This window comes from Lasioglossum baleicum, chromosome 4 (genome assembly GCF_051020765.1).
Source record: "Lasioglossum baleicum chromosome 4, iyLasBale1, whole genome shotgun sequence".
Taxonomy (NCBI): Eukaryota; Metazoa; Arthropoda; class Insecta; order Hymenoptera; family Halictidae; genus Lasioglossum; species Lasioglossum baleicum.
The window spans coordinates 19,174,995-19,188,296 of NC_134932.1; the positions used below are offsets into that span (position 1 = coordinate 19,174,995).

The window sequence follows — 13,302 nt, forward strand, 5'->3', positions numbered from 1 at the left end:
CTCCCCCTCTCTAGCCGAAGATTATGGAGTTTGCTGGCCCGCTGTTCGCATACTGCGCAAACTTCTTTGGCTCCTTCTTCCACGCCTGTCGGCGTTGAAGTTGTGTCGGAGCGCGGTGGTTGTAAATAAATAATCGGCCGTTCGGAGCTTTTTTTTTCTTTAAACACGTGGGAAAAAATACATTTACGTACACCCAGAAGGGGTAGTGTGGGACTCGGGGAACACAGGTGGTCGGTGTCCCCAACACCCACTAAAAAAACCACACGTCTAGGACTGAGAGCCCTTTTCTTGCTCTCTAATGTCCTTGAGGACAGTCAGGGCCCCGCTTTTTGCATTTCTCCTGACTGCCTCTTTTCCCGGAATCTCTTCCACTCCTGTTCTCTCCTAATGGCCGGTTCGGAGCTGATCCGTGCGAGTTTTTTGTCTGCTATAACAACCTTTGAAGGTATACCGTCAGTGATCGGGTGCAGCCCGCCCTATGGCACGCCCTCCGCAGCTAGTTCATATACGTATAATATAATTATAATCTCATCACAAAGTGGTGCTTTGCCTGTGAAATAGATTTAAAGATTGTAAAATTAGACTTGTAGGGGTTGTTTTCGCTTAAAAGGTATCTTTGAAAAGATGTGGGTGTAGTGATATTCTAAATGCACATGTTGAATCATTTTCTTATAGGATAAAAAATATTCTGTTTCTTTCCGTACGTGTCCCACCAGAGAGATAATTTCACCCCTGGATTATCTTAGATCCTCGAGCATCGCATCAATTGCTCTACATTGTTGTTAGCGACATTCGCAGACACGAAATCCAACAGAAATGGTAGTTGAACGTACACGTTGTATTTCTAGCATTGTACATCTAATTAACGTTGTTCGTGCAATAGACAATAGCGATGCTCTGTAATCACAGCGGACATCGTGGGCGACACGACCGGATTTTACCGGCACAATTGACAGATGTTGATAATTATAGATGCATATGTCGACTCTCAATTCTCACGTGTTGCTTTACAAACAAAATCACGTACTCCGTAAACATTGATTACGGAGTGAAACGTGATGCGTCCCGTGAAACACAAAAAAATTCAGAAATTGCGTCGCTCGTTTATCGAATGTATTTATATTGCAGTGGTACACGGTATCGTTGCGTCGACTAACGTTGCATACGAAGGTTATATCGTTGTTTGCTCTATACAAAATTTTCCAACCATTTCTCCGTACACAATGGAGATCTTCGTGGAATGGAACAGGGAGAAATTCGAGCAATACCCTCGCACTACGCCATAATGGGCGTTGGGTATTTTAAATATGTACTACTAACGATATAAAACATTTTCATTACGCCAAAGGAAATTAAATAACGAGAGTAAATAATTACATAACGACATAGAAACAACAGTTCAAAACATAAGTTTATGGGATATGGAACACCTTAAATAATAGCAGACATTTCTACGCTCGTAATTCGATGATATGAATGATTCATTAAATGAACAATTCATCGATTCGAAATGATTCAGTTGCTGGAATACGATTGGTCGGTGATACATAAACGTGAAACATTGGGATGCAAACGTGATCGTATTACGTCATAGCTTAATTGAATGCGTGCGAACGGATTCTCTAGAAAGGGTAGGGACTGTATATTATGACAGGTGAAATGCGTTTGTTTGAGTCATAAATAATTTATCTTTTTTTAATGTCACGTTGGTTCGAGAATATTACGATACACAATTCGCATTGACTCGTTCCAAACTTTTCATTGGCATTCAACTGAGTAATTGGATTTGAACATTTCTATTGTCTTCATCATTATTTTTTTGTTTTTAATACTCTATAGTTGCATCTCTCTTGCAATATTTATAATCATTTAGTAAATTATAGGGGGTAGCTTGTGTATTTTAATGGGTATCGAATTATTTTTAAAAATTTCTAGTTTGTCAATGAGGCATCAAACTGCGGCTCTTGTGTATGCACAATGTAGAAAAATTCGAAAAAATTACTGACATTGACTAATATTTTTATATTTTTGTTAGAAATACATATGTGTAAAACTGTTGCCAAGTATTGTGCAGAAGTAAGATAAACATACAAACATCCGTTGTTTGATTAACGCTGAATGTAATTAACAGTAATTATAATATTTTTTAATGTAATGATGCTATTTTTCATGAAGTTTTAATTGAACGTATACTGTTGCCAAATATTGTGCAAAAATAAGAGTCTCTCCGTACAAACAGCCTCAATGCGATTAGTGCTGGCTATAATTTGCAGCATAATAATGATAATCTTTTTACCCGCGTTATAGAGGAAATGAGTATATGTTAGGGCGGCCACGATCAAACAATGATCATTAGTTATAATTTTATATTTTGTTAACACAGGGTTTCCTTGGCACCATTCGGAATAGAGCCCTGAACAGAATCGATATCCGGACTAAAGACCCGTTCGACGGTTCTAGTCACGGGGCCACGAGCGTGAAAGAGACCTTCTTATGCAATAATTTTTCCTAGCAAACGAGGTGCAACAAATGTAGGAGCCTCGTGCCTGTTCCCTGGCAAATAATGAGGACAGTGAAAGGCCAGAAAGACCCCCGTCGTAAGGGCCGCCGGTCGCGGCGGTCACGTTTGCCGAACATGTGATCGAACCTTTTTTCCCATTCCATAACTGCTTTCAGAGATTTTGTGTCAGCAAATCATGTAACTTTCTCGCGCGCCGGTTTATTAAGCGGCCAATGGGCCGAGGCCGTTCCTACCGTTTCAGAAATGCGTCTTTGCGCTTGCCTCTTTCTCTGCAGCCTCCTTCGCGTAGTGCTGCACATCGAACCCAACGATCTAGCGTCTAGATCCTAGTCTCTGCGATACACGGGGTTGATTCGGGATGCACACGATTTCGAACTTGGCTATCAAATTTCGTGACCTGTTCCATCGGTATGCGTCATCATTTTCACAGCAATCAACTCTTGCTTAGAACTTTTCAGTTCGGCAAAATGAATGATCTTGAACCTTGTTGAAATTAATATCATGTTCTGGAATGCAAAGATTGGTCTGGGATGGACAGATTTGCGGATTATGTCCTCAGCTTGGGTCTATACTTCGGCTACCTTTAAACTTTGTTCGTGAGCTCCGAACCAAAAAGATCCTCTGTTTTTGGTTTTGAGTCGCTTAGTTTTGGGTTAGTGGCAGTAGTTCTTTCCGGTCTTAAGTCAGACGAATTTAGTTGTATGATCCTCACTTGGTTCCCTTGAACTCTATGATAAACTGGTTAGAATTTCTGGTGTCTAGGATCTAGGTGTCTGCATCGATTCAATTCCTTGTTCCGAAATTACCGAATTTTGAATTTTCTTCTGTCTTCAGTTGTTCTATTATGTTATCGCTTCTTTAACCACTGTTTCTTTTTAGTTTTGATGAATTTAAAAAGGATTTCTAGACAAAATATGAGCTGCATTATTAGGATAATTATTTGATTATCTATTATTATTTAACAAATTCATTATTACTAACGTTTTCAATGTATGTTTCAGCAGTGGCAGCTCGATTTCGAGGAACAGCAACCGCTCCGAGAGTAGTGGTTATTGCGGCAGGCGTCCCTCGACATTTGGATCCAGGTAACGCAACCTTCAACTTACATTTTTATCGTCATATAAAGGTAGAAGAGCTACAAAATAATTAGAACAGCCGGGCACAATAGTTAATTATTAAATATTATTAATTAAATATAATTATTAATTATTAAATGTTACGAGGATCTCCACGGATACGATGTTTTAGTAACCACAAATGATTACAGTTACACAAGTAATTCACAATCTAAATCATAACTCCGAACATGGACAGTAAGGGATCCAGTGGAAAGTAACTGAATTCTCTTTGCTCTTGGCGAGCTTTACGTAAGAGGCAAACTTAGCAAAATGTCAGACTCCGGCCAACGTCTGTTACAGTATTCCACTGTCAGCCATATCTTCTGTCACATTAAACAATACCATGCCTCATTATCCATTGGCCGAAGACTCGGGCTCGAGGAACGGCAATTCATTAAATGGTTCATTAAAACGATACCCTAGTCGCGCGAGCACCTAACTGTTAGGGGTGGCTGAGAATCTGACGCGTCCAGATCTTGGATTTTCACAAAGCCAATTGAACTCTGTCAAACTAACTATAAGCAGAATTAAATTCGTAATCTAATTCGGGTTCAGAGCCACCACCTGTGCAGTCGAAGGTAAAAAACGAGGGCATTGCTTAACCATCCATGGTCGTCCGTTTTTTGTCACGCAAAGTAGCGTTTTAAGGTAAAAGCCGAATGATATCAGAATAACCAGTCGCGGGAGGAAAGAAATGCATATTATTTCACTCTGCATTTAATTACGAGAGCCATTTTTAGAAGGCTTACGCAACAAGCTTACACTGCGATCAGTCGGGTTCCATGCATTTTCTTGTTTCGATCAGCGTAGCTACCCGAAAGGCGTCGCTTCTTTTCATCTTCGCGAATCTCCGTTGTTCGTCATCGATGGGATGCACGTAATGGTCCTCGTACGTGCATCGGCGGTCGTTGCGTTTCGGCCCTCTGTTGTGTAGGTTCGTCCGTGTGACTAACGCCCGGCAGCTCTATAATTACCGGCGTGCGATCGTGAAGGTGACACAGAGCTCCGCGATCTGCGATAGCGATTGCGCTCCCGCGCGGATTTTCAGCGGACCTGTGTGCGCGATCGCTCGTACGAAAACCGTTGCAGTCTGTTACGAGGCGGCGAAGCTGGTCTCTCTGCAGCTGTAAACATTGGTGCATGTGCCGTGCCACGTGCCTCGCTCGCAATGTCGCCATCGGCGCTGTCCTACGTGGCAAGAGATATCCCCCACGGCGTTGCATAATCCGGATGCTCCACCGCGTTGTAATAATAAATCCTCGACGAATCCGCGAACTACAAACTGCGGGTCTATTTTTGATCTTCTGGTGGGTGTCTCGCAGAAAAAAAAACGGTAGTACCCGCGGTTGCTTTGATTGCGATTATTGGATCGATGGGAGACACACGACGGCGAGGAAAATAGAATCGAACCGGTTTTTTTTTTATTGAGAAAGTCCTTTGCAGCCTGTAAATGTTAGTATATTTGTGGAACATTTAACGTCGCCAAAAAGTACAAGAATCACTAGTACGCTTTATTTCATCCTCGGTTGATCACGTAGTAGAGACATCGCTAGAACGTTCTTGAGAGACAGACTGTATGCGCTTGTTAAGTCAAAATCCCAAGAAACTCAAGGGGTAGCTGATTTTACATTCTGTTTTCATTGCAGAATGGTAAAGTTCTCATCTATTTAAACCAATCAGAAAATGTGGGCTTTCGTGTAATGTCACTCTTTAATTATGGAATCAAGTAGAGATTAAAATTTTGAGAATATTGTAAAGATCTAGTAAAAAAATATGTCAATGCAGCATTTTCCTTTTTTATGCGACCTATAAGCTCTCGGTTCTCTCATCTACAATACATCGAAAGCGGTCCCGAGCCATCGACTTATATTGAGAGAAAATTGTACTGTACCTGGCCAATTAAATGTATCAAAATGAAAATATTAATCGTTTCCTTCAGTACGTGCATCTTGAGAATTTTGGAACTCTGACTTAAGAACTACATGATTTTGTGAGGAAATGATTCTATTTGTTCAATCTTGCTCTTCACTGTAGGAGATCGATTGAGCCGCCTATAAATACAGAATTGTTCGCAACGTGATTCGTTATACCTTTTTATCTCCACGTGTTTACTATGCTTGAAAACCCGCTGAAGTAGAGACGGCGATATGCATCGTGATAAATAGATGCGGACTTCCCGGAAACTGAAAATATTATTTTGTGATATTTTGTGGATACTCTTCATTTTCAATGTACAGTCCTTATGCAAAATATTTAGAAAATAATGTATTAATAATAACAATGTTTAAGATGGTCGCGACTGCTGACCTTAAATGGTTCAATTTATCTTCAGATACGGTATAGATATGTGTTAAAAGCCTTTTTGATGGTGTTAGAAACGAGCAGAAAATTCGGCGCTTTTGCAAAGGGTGAAACGACGACCACCACTGGTATAATCGAAACGTTTGCTGAATGACACGCCTCGTTCTCTCGCGATCTCATTGGTCTCTGCTTCTATGCATTGCATACTCGTCAAGCCAATGAGTCGCATATGCGGCAATGCGCCTGCTTCCCAGGAAAGTTTCCGTGAGAGAGAGACTCGATCCTCGTCTCAATCCTCTGATTGACTCGTGTCTCCTCGGATCAAGGTTACATAGTGATTGCAATGAGAAGTTACAACAATTACTCTACCGCTTTTTATAATTTTTTGAGCTAGGTTTCAGCTACTGGAAAATCAAAATTGAAACAAATATTTACATACTTAGAGTTTGAGTTTGAGTTTAATGTAATTTGATAATAAATAGGGCTGGAGTTTGAGTTTCTCTGTTTCGATTATTTAAATTATTAATAAGTATCTACAATTAATTGATTTGCAATTTACACCACAAGAACGTGCACAAAAAGTTGTTCGTGAAAAGATTTGAAACTTATCGAACACCATAGAAAATTTTCGCTGCCAATGGGTTACCATAATTATTTTAATCATACATTTTACCGTCTGTGTTACGGGATCAAATGAACTTCTACATTTATAGACCTTTTAAAGGCGAACACGGAAATGATTATCTCATAGAGAAAGTTTGGAACGTCAGAGAAATGCACTTCCTCGATGTTGCATAATCAAAGTGGTCACGACTAGACCCCAAGAATCGTTTGTTATGCCAACGACTTTTTTCGACCGATGCTTTTCCTGGAGAAAGCTGTCGCTCGAGTCGCTCCGGGCTGCATCTAGACTCCCACATTCGACGATACCGTATCTCCTAGCGCAGAGGTCTTCAACTTCCACAGTCTTTGAAACCCTTCTAGTTTATTATATTCTTCAAGGAATCCTGAAGTTAGATAACAATTTAAAGCTGTGTTTTCAAACTTTGGTTTTTTTTAATGGTTATTTTACGTCGCACTTAACCCTGTTAGGGTTTTTCGCGACGGGACCTACAGTTTTTATAAGGTGGGTTCCGAACCACCTTGGGCACCACAGTTTAAATGGCACATGGAATATTTCCAGAGGTGCCGGCGGCGGGATCGAAACTTTGGTTTTATCTACTCAAGTTCCAAACATATTCTCTTACATATCACGAAAAATCAGGGGGTAGACCACAGTATTTGCAATAAGGAGTAACTCAGAGGAAATCTTCTCTTATATTATTATACAAAAAAAAAAAAAATAGGAACTGAGGAACCCTTCAAACCCCTTTGCAGAACTCAGGTTGAAGAGCCGTGTGCTAGCGTATTACACTTCTCTCAGCTACTTGGGGTCGACGAAAGTTACGTTTCGTCGAAACAAGCTTTTATGTAACGCGTGAACATACGGCTTATGTTCGCATGCTTGTCCACTGTCTTCTATTTCTTGACTCAGATAGCGAGGATATTTATGGATCGTGTATACTGTTGATATCGGAATCCGGCAAAGCCGTATGAAGGATATCAACGTTCGTGGCAGACGCGTGAAACACTAATACGTTAGTGCCGCAGTGTCCGAGGATGACTTGCTAAGATTCGCCGGTAGTGGTAGCACGTTGACTGCCACGTGGTCGCTGATGCCATCCTACTCTGCGAAAAACGAGTCGGGGTTCTGGATTTAGAGAGTCACATGTAATCAAGAATAAAAATAATCTGAAAGCAATTTGAAGGTTGTAGTATAGTATGCTTAAATTACTCTCAGAAAAATCATTGAACGCGTTAACAATTAAACCAATGATATTTAATAGTGGACGTATGAAACTGGTACAATCCTGGTTAGAAACTGTTTGTTAGGAACTGTTACTCAACGTCACCGATTGCGATTGCTTTATTTAAGAGTTTCTGTCTGATCCCTCAATCTCTAAATATGGCTAGACAGGTATCCGAAAATTCTGATTTAACCGAAGAGTCCTTAATTTATATATACACACACATACACACACATTTTTCTCAGAACTAATCACCCGAAAACAGTGTGTATTAACATTTTGATTAGATGTCACTTCGCACTTTATATGACACATAGCAATGAAGCCCTACCGCAGCCAATCAGCAAAAGGAAGGATAAGGAGCACAAGAAGAAAAAGTCGAAGACGATTTTGGCAGTTAACGCCGACGCAGATATTGCCTTGAAGAGCGCTGGCGCGACGCCGGAAGCTGTGTCCTATAATGTCGTCGTTCCGTCAAAAGCAATACTCGAGAAGAAACCAGGTTAGTTGCGATCTAGAAATCGGCCGGAAAGAAGTGCACGTTAACTAAACTCTGTATGTAGCAATATTTTATATTTATCTAAAATTTGATGATATATACAGTAGCGGACGAAAGTTTAAGACCGCTCTAGAGAAGACGATAACTTTTTTAATATTGTACTATACGATTTGAACTTTTTTGGGGAAGCTAGAACAATTAGTTTACTAAAGGATGCGAAAAGAAATTTTTACAAAAATTGCAATTGATCGGAATTGTTGAAAAAATACTAAAAGGTGAATTTTTAACTTTTTTATGCGGGCCTATATTGAAAATTTAAAAAATACGTTTTGTAGATCTGTGTCAATTAAACATATTCTGAAAATTTCGTCAAAATCGGTTGACGTTGCAATGAGCTACAAACATTTAAAGATGGTAAAAATTGCAAATTTTCAAGATTTTCGGCAATAAAATAATTCCGATTAATTGCAATTTTTGGAAAAATTTCTTTTCACATCCTTTAGTAAACTCTAGCTTCCCAAAAAAGTTCAAATCGTATAGTACAATATTTAAAAAGTTATTGTCTTCTTTAGAGCGGTCTTAAACTTTCGTCCGCTACTGTATATAAAAATTATGGGAAAATTCATAAATTTTCATAAAAAATAAACCGATTAAATTTTTCTGGTCGCCAAGAGGGTTCGGCTGGACACAGAGATTCGAGCTCTCTGTTCCACGTCCGGCAACGCGTTTACTTGTACTACCGATTTCGCTGACCGACAGAATTCGGCCGTGTTTTGGTGTCCGAGACGTCACAACTCGACCCGGCAAAATTCGCCTACGAATTCGCACTCCTTTTGAGCAAAAAGCGATCAATAGTTTTATGTCACAAGTCGGTTTCGTGCATTCTTTCCTGCAGTTCGGTTTCGCTTACTTCACAGCTAAAGGCTTCGAAATTCCGGTCGAAATCAAACGTCCCTAGACAGTCTTGTCTGGATTGTTGGATTCGTTCGAATTTCTCTTACCCCGCATAAACATAGTAATCCTAGATAAGGTAAACCGTTCCGCCATTACTTTACAAAACGAACCCTCGGATTCCATATTAAGAGCATTAGTACCAAAATGACAAACATCTATCTTTTGACTCAAACCTGAACTGTTTCGCATGTTTAGTTTTCGCGTAACACCTGATTTTTTTTATCAAAATCACGCATTTTTAGAAAAATCAATGTTTTTCGAGAACGTTGCGTGATAGAGCAATTTTACTTTCGGATTTGGTATTAGAATGACAAAATCTATAAGCATCACCCAACAGTAATTGCTGAACATGAAAAAAGTTTAATTTTGTTAGACTATGTAATCGGTTGGTACTATTCTGCGAACAAAGGGCCAGTCACTCTCTATTTCCCGCTCTTGGTCCCTCCGAGCCCCTCTCTTTTTTTGCTCTCGGTTCGTCCAACTATAGCAATGGCGCGATGGATTCAGCCGTGTTTTATATAACATCGAGAAGCGCTACGCCGATTTACGTAATTATTTACATAATTTTTAATAATCCATTATCGGGCGAACCGATTCTCACGTATAGGCTTTTTTCGTCGGCCGTTACGAGCCGATCTGGACCTGATTCGATGATTACGAGCCTTGACGCGTTGCAGGAGCTGCAAACAGGATATGCCCGCAACTGCGAGAATAGATCGGTTACGTAAGGGCGCGAGACGCGTTGCTAGTTCGTTGGACGACCAGCAACTACATACGTGCGTACGTTGCAAGAGTTTTTCCCTTCGATCAGCGAACACGTATACCAAGTTGACCGATAGGAATGGCACGAGGCGACGCGAAGCGACTGCGAGGCCCTGATACTATCTGCCATGACAATATACGCGTGGCCAAGTGACACCGCAACGGTACTCACCGGCCGATAGTTAGCCAAACAGTAGAGAGTCGAAAAGTAAAAATTGCCTCGGTAGCAGGTCCCGGTGCGACAACATGGCGCCTTCGTCAAAGGTTGCAATGTCTTGGGTAGAAATGTGTTCGATCGATATTATGCATTCGTTAAGAACACTATATGTAAAAGTGTTGATTAAGGTATTGCTTGTTTCGTTATTTTAGGCAAAAGTTGCCACGGTAGCACACCCCCCAGTGCGCCAATATGGCGTGTTCATCGGAACTCAAGATTGCGTTGCCGCTGTACCATCCCTGGCAGAAAGTGTCCGATCGATATCGCGAATTTATTAAGACTAAAATATAGAATTTTAGGTTTCGAATCGTAAAGCAAGTTCTTACCTCTGGGGTAACAGGTGTTAATTTTTTCTACGTGTACACCGATCGTACACAATGGGTTAGTATTGCAGGGTGACTCACAGAACAGTTGTGGAAATGTTCATGTAAAATGCTAAAGAGGTTATAGTGTGTCTAAATTAGTATTACATGCAATGTCACGTTCGAAATGTTTGCCGAGCTGGAATCTTCGTACTTACACGGGCACGTGCAGAAAGCAAACACGTGGATGTGCTTTCCTAGAATCATTATCTCAAGAAGTTAGATTACGATCAATGACTAAACAAATATTGCTGTGTAAAATAGATGATACTATGTATTTCAGATATATCTAACTTCTGCTTAACTAGAATTCCTTATTTGTATAACATATATAAACATTCATATACATATCCGCAAATAACTTTACCAAATACAAAATTATGTATTATTCAAAATTATATAACATGATTTAGTAGCATAGTGAAGTGCTGAAACACTTTTCATAGTGATTATATGTGCTACGAGCAAAGAATAAAAATGTTTGTCTTATTTTTTCCGAATGAAATTATTTTCAGTAATAGTAATTATTACGACTTGATTGGTTGGACTGAATAGTTTCTGCCAGAAATGGTAATTGTGCTGCTTCTTTCCTGTAGTTTGCTCGAGACGAGCTTTTACGTTCGTTACCCCGACGTGCATCGTAGAATTGGACTAAGGAAACATTCATTCCTCTTCCATCCTTCACCGATTCATTACTTATGCAGCAGATTACGTTTCGTAGCACTGCTGAACCGACAAAATGGATTTGGAAAAAGAAACTATTACTTAAACCATGTCTGGACACTGGACACTCACGGGTATTTTTCGTAATATGTATGATAATCTGACACAGAAAAGTTGGTACTTATTCAGAAATGCTGATACTTATTCCAAAAAGTTGATTCTTATGCCTTTGATCTCTGTCTATAGCATCCATTTTTAACATTTACAAACAATCTACGTTAGTTCTCTTCGATCATATTCTTCACAAGAGTAGTATAGATACCTTGATCCTTCATATCGTCCAAAAAATCAACATATTCTCTTTGTAAGTTGATTCTTATGCAGAAAAGTTGATACTATTATATCTTAATGACACACACACAACGTATAATAATAAATAAAAAAGAATGTACCGTGAATGTAGAATGTATTAAAGAAATAGTACTTGTAAATACATTTGTTTAAATCTAATGTGTAGAGATCAAGAAAATTTATTTGAGTCCGAATTTTATAAACATTAAAAATTCAATGCTTTTATTGGTATTTTCCACGAATTTTACGTCAATTAATAGGTAGGAAATACTGTAGTAAGATTAGAGACATCTCATATACGGTCGTATCACTACACTAGCTATTTTCGTTGTAAGTAGAAATGTCAAGCAATAGTCAGACATACTACTGAAGCGTGTACGTGTACGGCCAATGTTCGAGTTCCATTTTTTGTGAGGACCATCACACAAAAAAATTGTATTCTACAGTTTTTATTTATTTAACCCGTTTTAACTATTCATTGCAAAATATGTATATGAGTTTAGTTTTATTTTTATAGAATTAATGAAACGCTTATATACATATATGTTATGTCTTTATGTAGTTCGAAAGATTTCAATGTGTTTCATTTCTCAAATGACAAGATGGAATCTCAAATTGTTGATAAACAATTAATAATTTGGTTATACTCATGATTGTATTCATGTGCCGTGCTATCCCATAAGTAATTTTCGTCTTGAATCCGCTGATCCTTCTAGAATTGTAATTATACTTTATTTTGTAGTTGCTCGTGTCTAATAGTTCTTTTGAAGAAATGATTTATTGTTTAGAATAAGCAAATATGGCATTGTTTATAGAAGCCGGCTAGAAAAATTTTTAAATATCACAAAGTAGGGCACAGAACCACTAGTTGATACATGAGACAGTTTGAAGAAATGTTTAGTGACTATGCTTTTGATATGTCTTATAGAATCTACAATATTCTACAATATAAATCGTGTAATCGATCTTGTATGTTTGGCAGAGCTGTAGATACACATTTTTTGGACACTCTCTATAACTAACCAAAGTTCTCAATTTCATTCCAGAATATAATATTCCGTTCCTGTAATTACCTTCCCGTAAATAAATATTAGAATCTACCTATTAATTAAATTAAACTTCCTGTTTTCCATCTCCAAATGTATGCGGAACGTCCACGAAACGTGTCCGAGAACGTAATCATGCTTCTTGCGTATGACACCTGAGACCCAAAAGACGGGTAGGAGTATTCAGATGAAATGTAATATAACCACGAGAATTTCTGTTTGGTGTTACACAAGAAGAAGTAACGACTGTAGAATTGGTGGATGCAACGGATCCCGGCGAGCACAATGGCGACACCGTCACTGATCCGGAAGCAGGACTTGCTTCCCGTACAAATCTGCTGGACGATTCCACGTCTCAAGCCAACGTTAGTATTGATTGTGATAACAATTGGGAAACCAAAAACGGACAAACTAAACTAGATAACTGTGGTAAAAGGCACACGTAGGAATAGAGATAGTAATTATATCAATCAAGACACTTGATTTACAGAATATTTTTCAATGATTAGGATCTGCTATGGTCTTCGGTCTAATGACATAACACTATAACACATGTTGCTGCATGGAGAAAGGAGATTTATTGATTCTGACGATCGACGAAATTTTGTCTTGTCTTGGCAATAATCTTGATTCAGTATCTCCTACGTGCTAATACCAGTTC

General features: G+C 39.0%; 1 protein-coding gene and 1 long non-coding RNA gene across 10 annotated transcripts in view; one reads left to right on the forward strand and one right to left on the reverse strand.

Annotated features, from left to right (window-relative positions):
* The window catches only part of Per (period circadian regulator), a 31,205-nt gene that overhangs the window by 3,459 nt on the left and 14,444 nt on the right, over positions 1–13,302 (forward strand). For 6 of the 9 annotated variants that reach the window (XM_076421922.1, XM_076421928.1, XM_076421924.1 and 3 more), the window contains 3 exons: positions 3,523–3,606; positions 8,105–8,289; positions 12,876–13,006. In XM_076421922.1, coding sequence (XP_076278037.1) covers positions 3,523–3,606; positions 8,105–8,289; positions 12,876–13,006 — 400 coding nt within the window. The remainder of the gene's footprint in view (positions 1–3,522; positions 3,607–8,104; positions 8,290–12,875; positions 13,007–13,302) is intronic. The other 3 variants (XM_076421926.1, XM_076421929.1, XM_076421927.1) reach the window with 2 other exon arrangements.
* LOC143207972 (uncharacterized) lies at positions 236–5,245 on the reverse strand. Its single transcript, XR_013008794.1, has 3 exons — positions 4,402–5,245; positions 3,503–3,656; positions 236–3,424 (listed from the first exon to the last, which is right to left on the reverse strand). It is a non-coding gene; the product is annotated as an uncharacterized LOC143207972 (long non-coding RNA).